The 9174-nt window shown below is 32.2% G+C and overlaps 1 protein-coding gene across 3 annotated transcripts in view; it reads left to right on the top strand.

The window, feature by feature from the left end:
- Nucleotides 1–186: 186 nt before the first annotated feature.
- Nucleotides 187–9174, top strand: part of LOC148280177 (MYND-type zinc finger-containing chromatin reader Zmynd8-like) — a 51878-nt gene continuing 42890 nt past the window's right edge. For 2 of the 3 annotated variants that reach the window (XM_088228799.1, XM_088228801.1), the window contains exons 1-2: nucleotides 5513–5600; nucleotides 5795–6238. In XM_088228799.1, the coding sequence (XP_088084925.1) occupies nucleotides 5801–6238 (438 nt within the window). In that variant the 5' untranslated portion in view covers nucleotides 5513–5600; nucleotides 5795–5800. Of the gene's footprint in view, nucleotides 237–5512; nucleotides 5601–5794; nucleotides 6239–9174 lie in introns of those variants that run through there. The other variant, XM_088228800.1, reaches the window with a different exon arrangement.

Raw genomic sequence — 9174 nt, 5'->3', positions numbered from 1 at the left:
ACGACCACTGACGTTTGACAGAGTAGGAATAACAGTAACCTGTTTTATCTCCAAGAATTAAGATGTTCTAGTGTCGCTGTGTCGCTTGTTAAAATTCCCGTTCGGCATGAAAGTACGCGAGTGAGAACGAGATGTCAGTATATTATTTGTCCATTCTGTTACCGATCTGTATTTTCAGAGGTTTACTTTTCATGTGAGTATTTTATAACAAGAAATCCGGCAAGCTTGTGCGAAACACTGGGGTGACAGTCCCTATTGCGAAGTGTTTTACCCCCCTTGTGTTGGTAGTCATGGAGTTTTACCCCCCTTGTGTTGGTAGTAATGGAATTGGTAGTATCGCATCGCTATTTCGAGTAAGCGCTACGCACTTGCTACGTACGAGCGCTGATGTCGCATCATGACGTCACACAGTTAGAAAAAGCAAATGGCGCATGTGTGAAAAACGGTTTAAATTTAAAACCTGTGTTAATCTTAAATCTACGGCGTGCGTGTCCTGTTTTCGTTATTTTTTCGGTTTGTGTCAGTCTTCTCACCTTTTCTCTTCTATTAAAAGCAAAAAGCGCGTGTGAAAAATGGTTTAAATTTAAAACGTGTGTTAACCTTAAATCTACGGCGTGCGTGTGTCTTCTCACCTTTTCTCTTCTATTTTTCTCGCCTGTGATAATTATAACAATGTCAAAAAAGTGTTGTATGCTTTCTTGCCATGTATCCGGGGACATCGTCAAACTATATCGCTTTGCCAAAATTAGACACATCACATAGTAGAATTCGCTATGCATTTCGCGTATGTCAAAGACATTTTCAGGCAAAGTTCATTGAGGGAAACTGTAGGCTACTTCCTGAAGCAGCACCGGCTTTATTTACTGAAGAACATATAGCCAAGGAAGCAAAAATAAAAATTTATATATATCAAAACTGCGCTAATTTTGTCCCTTGCTTTGTTGAAAAACTCCCAAGGGTTACATACTCGTGCAGAAAAATTTTGCATCGCCTTCAAGACGAACCTTATATAGACTTCTTGGAGGATTGAGTTTCCGAACAGGAATAAATGCAAACACAAGAGCATTTTTTAAAAATATTAATTAATATTTAATAATTTCGCTGTCACCATAACTATCTTTTGGTGTGAAAAATGAAGGACTCCAAAGGCTTCTCGATTTTGGAATTGAGAAAAAGCCAGGTTTGTTTTAAAAAAAAAAAATAGTATTGCAAACAAATTATTTAGTTCCATTTGTAATGTCATAATTTTGAGAATATATATTTTTTTCTTATTTCAGATTTGCGGACCATGCCCTGGTTTTTATGATAAGGGAGATTTTTTATGATAGTGCTTACTATTTCTGTGAAGGGACAACTCCTGCCATTCAGTTAAATGTATTCGGGAAGTGTACGCTGCTGTTTCAGACACTGGTTTTATTATTAAGGCCAGTATATGTGACCAAGGTGCAACGAATGTTGGAGCACTTAAATATTTAAGAGAAGAAACACGAAGAATGTATTTGATTAATGGGAAAGATTATGGTAATAATAATTTTTAATATTTTATTAATAAAAAACTTTGTCAATCATGAAATTAATATTAGTTAGAAAACAAGGTTCTGGTATTCAAAATTACCCATCATCAAATGTTAACATAAACTTGCAAAGGTTTGTATTTACACCTAATGATGGGTGATGAATTCTGAATACCCAAGACTTGTGTACTAACTAATATTAAACTCGTATGTGGTGTATAAATACAAAGTGTTTTTTATTTAAAATTAATTCTACAAATTAATTTCTAAAACGGTAGATAGAATTATTTTTATTTCCTTAGTTTATAAATGCAAAATTACATTCAGATTTTCTTTACAAATATTTTAAATAATACTACTTCAGTTTTATATTATGTTTAATGTTTTATTGAAATTTGTTTGCAGATGAAACATTTTTTGAAATATGTAGTCATAAGGTTTTTATAATTTATGACCTCCCCCATTTGATAAAGGGGTTAAAAAATAATTTTCTCAATAAAAATACATCAACTGAGGCTAAAATTTCAAGTTGTAATGATTTAATTTTTGTGTATGAACGGGACGCAAGGATTGGAGATGTGAGGTTATTGAAATCAATACACGATGCACACATTATACCTGATAAAATCCGAAAAATGAAAGTAAGCAACTGAGTGTTGAATGAAAGGACGGTTGCTGCTCTTCGTTTTGCTGCAGAATTTGGTATGTATCTAAATGTGCCGGATGAGATCAAAATATGAATTAAAAATATTTAATCTTTAATAAATACTTGTTTTTTTCTATTTCAGAGTCATCACCCAAAAAATTAAGTTTGTTAGCCACCAGTGATGTCGTCTTATTCTTCGACAAACTCTCCGACAGTACAAATGGTGCTACCAACTTTTCCAAGGGTAAAATGAGATACATTACTACACCGCAGTCTACACACCATGCATTTTGGATTGATGCTATTAACAAATTGAAGAAAATGAAATTTGAATTCAGGAAGAGAGACGATTGTACCATCTCTAAAAAACTATATTTTGACCATCAAAGGTGTTCAAGGGCTCTGGGCAGACTTGCATCAGGCTGGTAATAAAAAACTAGTTCTGCGACGTCTCAACCAAGATCCATTGGAAAACTTTTTTGGTACAATAAGAATGTACAATGTAAAGAATGTGAATCCAACATGCAGAGACTTTGTCAACACTTTTAAGTCTGCACTTATTAGTAATTTTTTGTCGTCACACTCTCCGACACTTAACTGTGAAGACGATAGAGGGCGCATGATACTAAACCTGAAAGAGTTTTTAAGTTTCTCTCGTGATGGTCCCACATTACTTTCAGAACCTGAGCTCAATAATGAATCTAGGATGTCATTATCTAGTTTGTTAATAGCAGAATGCAATAGCATTACTGTGCATGATGTATCTATTTTACGCTCTCAACAGGAGAGAAGTAAAGTTGGAGCCCATGGATATTTTGCTGGTTGGATTTGTCGTAGATTGTTAAGTGACAATATTTGTGAGGCCTGCAAACAATCCCTTACTCAGTCAGAAGCTTCAATTCATCACAAATATGTATTGTTGAGAGAGAGAACTGGTTATTATTTAAAATTAGCATATAATAGCCTTCTGAATTTATTTACAAGGTGGATTGAAATTATTAATGGGTATTTAAATAATCCAAATAATCTTATTCAATCAAATATCCATAAAAACTTGCAGTATATAATAGAGGAAAATTTAAATTTTGAGTGGTTATAAATGTAATAAAAGTAAAATTTGTAAAGCTGATTTTTAAATTACAACTATTCAATTAGACACAGGAAATAAATAAAATATTGTCAGGAAAATATGATTCTATTTAGAATGTAAGTAATTTTAGAAGTAATTTTACTTGATTCGAATCTAAATGTTTTACAAAAATTGGCTGTTGTAAAAAGCAAAAAATATTAATCATTAATTTGTATTTTAAAATCATTAATTTGTATTTTAAAATCATTAATTTGTATTTAAGTAACTGTTATTTATTTACTCTTGCATATAAATACAGATGGTTTTTATCACATATTTTTAAATAAACAATTCTTATTGACCTATTTATTTATTTATTGTTGCAAAATGAATATGTTATGTATTTGTATAGCTAAAATACAGTATTTCTTTTAAATATGGACCTTTATTGTTCACATCATTATTGCAAATTAAATATGTTATGTCTTTTTTTAGCTAACATACAGTATTTCTTTTAAATATGGACTTCACTTTATTTGTTCAGTACACAAAATATGACATTTTTGCTTTTAATGTGCAATAAGTAGATATTATTTTAATAAGTAGCATTAAGCTGTTGCAATTATATTCTGAGATAAGAGCTATTCTAGCATTTTTAAATTTTTCTGTAATCATAACTTCCAGAAAGAAATTTTGATGTGAAAAGGGGCTAATTATTTTGAAATTTTTTGTATTATATAAAGTTGATGTATTCTGAACTGGGAGTATGTGCACATTCCGTTATACTAGGATCCCTATTGATTTTCTGATCCCACTTGGAGCAAGATCCCACGGTATTGGTTGATATAGATTTTTATCCACATCTGTCAACAGTCATATATCTTTTAACAAGATATTATTATGGTATCAATAAAATAAATAGTCGAGAGATTGATTCTCAAAGTGTATTCCTTGTTCATTGATAGGAATAAGTCTAGTGTTCTCCTTAAAAATATTGTTTTTGTTGGTTACAATATTTTTGCGATTATGTCTCGATAATACAATACACTAAATACAAAATATAACAACCGTTTACAAGTGAACAATACAACATTGTTCTTTCCAAGGATCCAAGTGGAATTATTGTATTGTCCCAGAATATTGTCTTTTGTGGTTGATGCTGTTTATTAGACAACATTTTCATATCTTTTATATTGTACTCCTGTAAATGGAACTTTAAGCTATGCATTAAAACATGCAGGATCCCGCTAATACGAGGATTTCACTGGATTGAATTTTTTTCATTCTGCAAAAAAACCTAGATTGAAAATCAGCTGCAGGGTTGGAAGCCCTAATCTGAACCACGACACATTATTTTTCTTTTATGCGTTTTAAAGTTGTATCAAATTTAATTTAAATGTAATGTTTTATTCTGAATAAAGACTAAAATATATACATTAAAACTATAAACATGTTATATAAGTATATATATATATAGAATTCAAATAAGTTTAGCTCTTCAGAAAGTATTGTATTCCAATGTTATCTTTTTTTGTTGCATAAATCTGTATTATATCAACTTAAATATATCCATATATGTATTGAAGCGTTCAATTGGCATGTTTTTCTTTCCAGAACTTAAAATAAAAATTGTCATGTTTAAGTATGTGTTCCATGTTGGCGTTTTTTTATCCAACTTAACACTGAATCAAAGTTAACAACGTAAACTAAATTATTAAAAAAATCATGTTCCATATAAAGTGTCTTTTTTTTCATCTCCTCTGTCTTCAAAGCCTCTTTACCATTAATGATCAGTGTTAGGGCAAGTTTGCTTTATAAAAGTTTGTTGTTAAATGTGGTGAATTCACTTTTAAATCACAAAAAAGGAATCTAAGATTTTTTATTAAATTTTATGGGTTGGCAATCAATTCCCAAAACTCATTATTTTCGAAATGCAGAATCATTAATGATAGAGAAGCTTTAATTCCTTCATAATATAAACTTGTAGTTTGATCAGTAGTAATAATTAAAAATCCGTGGTAAAAGTAACAATTTGGAAAAAAAGTGAATACTTCTGATTTTTAACTATTACTCATGATCAAGCTATGAGCTGTAAAAACTTTTAGGGAAAGTTTTGAATTTCCCGCGGATTTTTTTTTCGACGGATATAAGCGCCAACGTGAAATAGCGCGAATACAAAATTTGACCAATAGGAATGTGTTATTATACCTAAACGTCAATTAGTTGTTACGGCGCCGTAGTACTAAGTGGCAGATCTGAACTAGTAATAGTTCTACATTATCTCTGGTGCGAAACGCGCTGTGAAGGTACTGGGCAAAAAGTATTGTGTACAGAGATCTCATATCATATTTTCCAACACTACTGATTGCAGGTTTGATTACTTTCTTAACTTATTACGGTATTTGCGTTGTAATGAGGTATATGTACACCTAAAACTAATCTTCATGTACCATACTTTTATATAGTTATATTGTGAGGAATATCCATGTATGAGACTGGCTTCCAGGGAATTATGAAAGTCTTGTTGTGATTTAATTACAACGGAATGTGAACAATTTATTACAGGAAGATATGGAGGATGACCAACAGGGGGATAAATTACTCCTAACTTATGATTGCAATAGTCCCCAAGACAAGGATTCTAAGGTACTGAGTAGAGAGCTCAAGTCTCTTATAGACTCTGCCAAGGAATCTAAAATTATTAATGAATCCACACAAATCGTGCATAAGATCAGAAAGTCTAGAAAAGATATCTTCGATACGACTCTTCCGGAATCTCCTTCCGACAAAGTTGACCAGAGTAGGGCGAGCAGTGCCAACTCTAGCTCCAGCGAACTGTCTCAGCAGAAAGATGCCAAGCGCTCTATGCGCTCGCAGAATTCTGATTTTGTCATTAAGCAAAAGAAATTCCTCAAGGCTGTTTCTGGGAAACCAGACTTGTCCGACGACAATACCGATATTGATATAGATGATTCTTCCAAAGTTAGTACCTGTGCTACACCAGAAAGGGTGAGTCTATCAGCCGTTTTAGTGGTTATGGTATATTTGACTAACTAAATCTAATTTTGTCACTGTACAGACGAATGCACATTATTACATAAGCTACAACTCTGCACGAAACTTCCAATGCAACTTCCTCAACCTTACAATACTAATTCAATATTTAAATGTCTGTCACCCTGCTTTTAAAACATTAACAGAATCATATCCTTTATTTGTTTTATCCATGGTTATTTTTTATGAAACATCTTCAATACTGGTTGACATACTTGTTTTCTTTTTATAAATGCGTTGAAATTATCACAAGAAGATTGATAAAATCACGTTGATTCATCACAAGAAGATTGATATGATCACGTAGCAATTATACAAATGCGCTTTGTAACATAAGGAGCTGTTGCATGACATTCAAAATGGCGGTATAAAATTGATTATAAAATATCTTATTTGACCGAAATCATAATGGGTTATTTGTGTATTCATTATTGCTAGTGTTAACCATTCAAAAAGGGATCTCTAATGCAAAAAATGTTTTTGATAGATTATTTTGTAAGTATTATTCAATCTGTTAACACAAACTATATCTCCCATAGTGAAAAGAATATTTCTCTGCGAATATTTCTCTCTAAGTACTAGAACATTCTAATGACATTATTTTGAAATATAACAAATTGACATTCTTGTGGCAGGCGTTCTGTTATATCTATGCCCATTTTTTGACTAACATCTGATATAATCATATTTCTACTTTAATAATGTAATATTGTTACATATTTCATGTAAATTCATCAGAAATGATGATCGATAAGAAATATGAATAAGAAAATGGAGTCAGGATACATTTCCATTGCAAATGACTTGTGTGTACAAGATTATTGAAATGATCAAAGTTCTTCAAAGTGATCGGAGTCCTGATCCTGACCCTGATGTATGGAAGCGAAGTATGGACTTTGAAAAACAGGGATGAAAGTAAGCTGAATGCTGTCAAAATGTGATCTCTCGGGCGAATATGTGGTAAAACTATGTACGATAGATGCACAAATGTTGAGATCCTTACATTATGTAAGGCTGAGACAAACATTATCGACAAAATCAAGAAAGGAGCTCTGCGCCGGTTTGGACATGTAGAGCGAATGGGCAGCGAAAGAACAGCTAAGAATATTTAAAATGCGAATGTTGATGAATGCAGAAATAGAAGAAGACCGAGAAAGACATGGCATGACCAGATCCAACAAATACTTAAAGATGTCAACGGTCGGATTTTTTTTTAAAGGATAAAATAAATATTTGCGTTCTTATGATTTACCCAAATATTTCATTTTGAGGGCAATTTTCAACTAGTTGTAAATAACTCACTATTAGAAAATGGAATCGAGTTGGGGTAGAGTGGAATTTGAACCAATGAGTTCGAGTCCGAGACACTAGCCACAGGACCACAACCCGAATAATCGGTGCGCGTGCGCCGATTATTATATAATATTAAATATATAATATTAAATATATTAAATTTTGGCGCCCCTTTTGGTGTAATGATTAAAACACCTGCCTTGTCTTATGTGGGTTTCGGGTTTGATTTCTAACGATATCACAATTATTGTCCCCTTATTCACCACTGTAATTGATCTCGGTATGTTGTATTGGAAATAAAAATAATAGAGTCAGAAAAATTACAAGTTTTACACAAATATTTTAATTTTATAATAAATATTAGTAACAGTAAAGCTATGGTTTCCTAAAAAAGCTGTGCCGTTATCTAGCAGCCATGATATGCCGTGATGCAGTGGGCGTAACAAGACGGCCGTCTTAAGGTTGACTAGAGATGTCAACTTGAAGAGAGCAGTGCCGTTGTATAGAAACTGTGATCACCTAATTTTACTAACTTATTTTTTATATTGAAACTTACTGCGATGAAAAATGGACAATCTAGACATACTTAGCATTGTTAGTAAATGTATTTGGAAGACGAGGAATCATCTGAAATCAAAAACTATCTTTTGGAGGAGAGTGAGATATTTCAAAATCATGCTAGAGGATTTCAAGGTTAAGTGCAAATTTCAAATTTTTGAGATTGACTCATAAAACCAAACGAATATTTCTTATTTTTGAAAGTCCAATTCATGTTTACACTCATTTTCAGACACAAAAATGTGCACCGCTACACGAGAAAAAGTGTTTTTACCACTATGAAGACCGTCCTGCAAATAACGGCATCGCTGTTTGATGTTCTGCTCACAATTTAAGCTCTCTAGGAAACCTGCGCTGTCTGGTTTCTACAGACATTTTAATGACGCCATCTACCGCTATGTGACGGCCGTTAGATGACGGTACCACTCTCTCTCAAACATCTAACAAAATACGAGCAAAATGTACTGTTTCATCTAAACCTTTTTTGTGTTATTTCAATGCAACAACAAATTTTTAAAGATTGAATTTTTTCTGAAATTTTAATTACCCCGCTCGCAATTTATCCACTAGAAGCATTATTTAAAAAAAAAACATATAAATTATGTAATATCGACAGGTATATTAAATAAATAAATATGGAAAGTGTCGGACAATGTATGAAAAATAATAAATAGGTAGGTATTAAAGTAAAGAAAAAAATTCTTGAGGTAAACAATTTTATTAAATCGGGTTGTGGTCCCGTGGCTAGTGTCTCGGACTCACGGACCAACGGTCCGTGGTTCGAATCCCACTCTACCCCAACTTGATTACCATTTTCTAATAGTGAGCTATTTACAACTCGTTGAAAATAGCCCTCAAAATTAAATATTTGGGTAAATCATAAGAACGTAAATATTTCTTTTTTTCAAAAAAATAAATAGTTATTTTTGCTTCAAATAATATAAGTACCTACATATTAATGTAGGTATAAAACTTTTTTTAAAAACTTCAGAATCCCAAATTATGTTTTGTATTGAAGTTTATTTAGTAATTGGTGATGG

The sequence above is a fragment of the Micrasema longulum genome, unplaced genomic scaffold, assembly GCF_059751315.1.
Source record: "Micrasema longulum isolate JH-2025_06_02 unplaced genomic scaffold, ASM5975131v1 h1tg000609l, whole genome shotgun sequence".
Lineage (NCBI taxonomy): Eukaryota > Metazoa > Arthropoda > Insecta > Trichoptera > Brachycentridae > Micrasema > Micrasema longulum.
The sequence above is the reverse complement of the archived record's forward strand: the minus strand, read 5'-3'. Positions and strand labels throughout refer to the sequence as shown.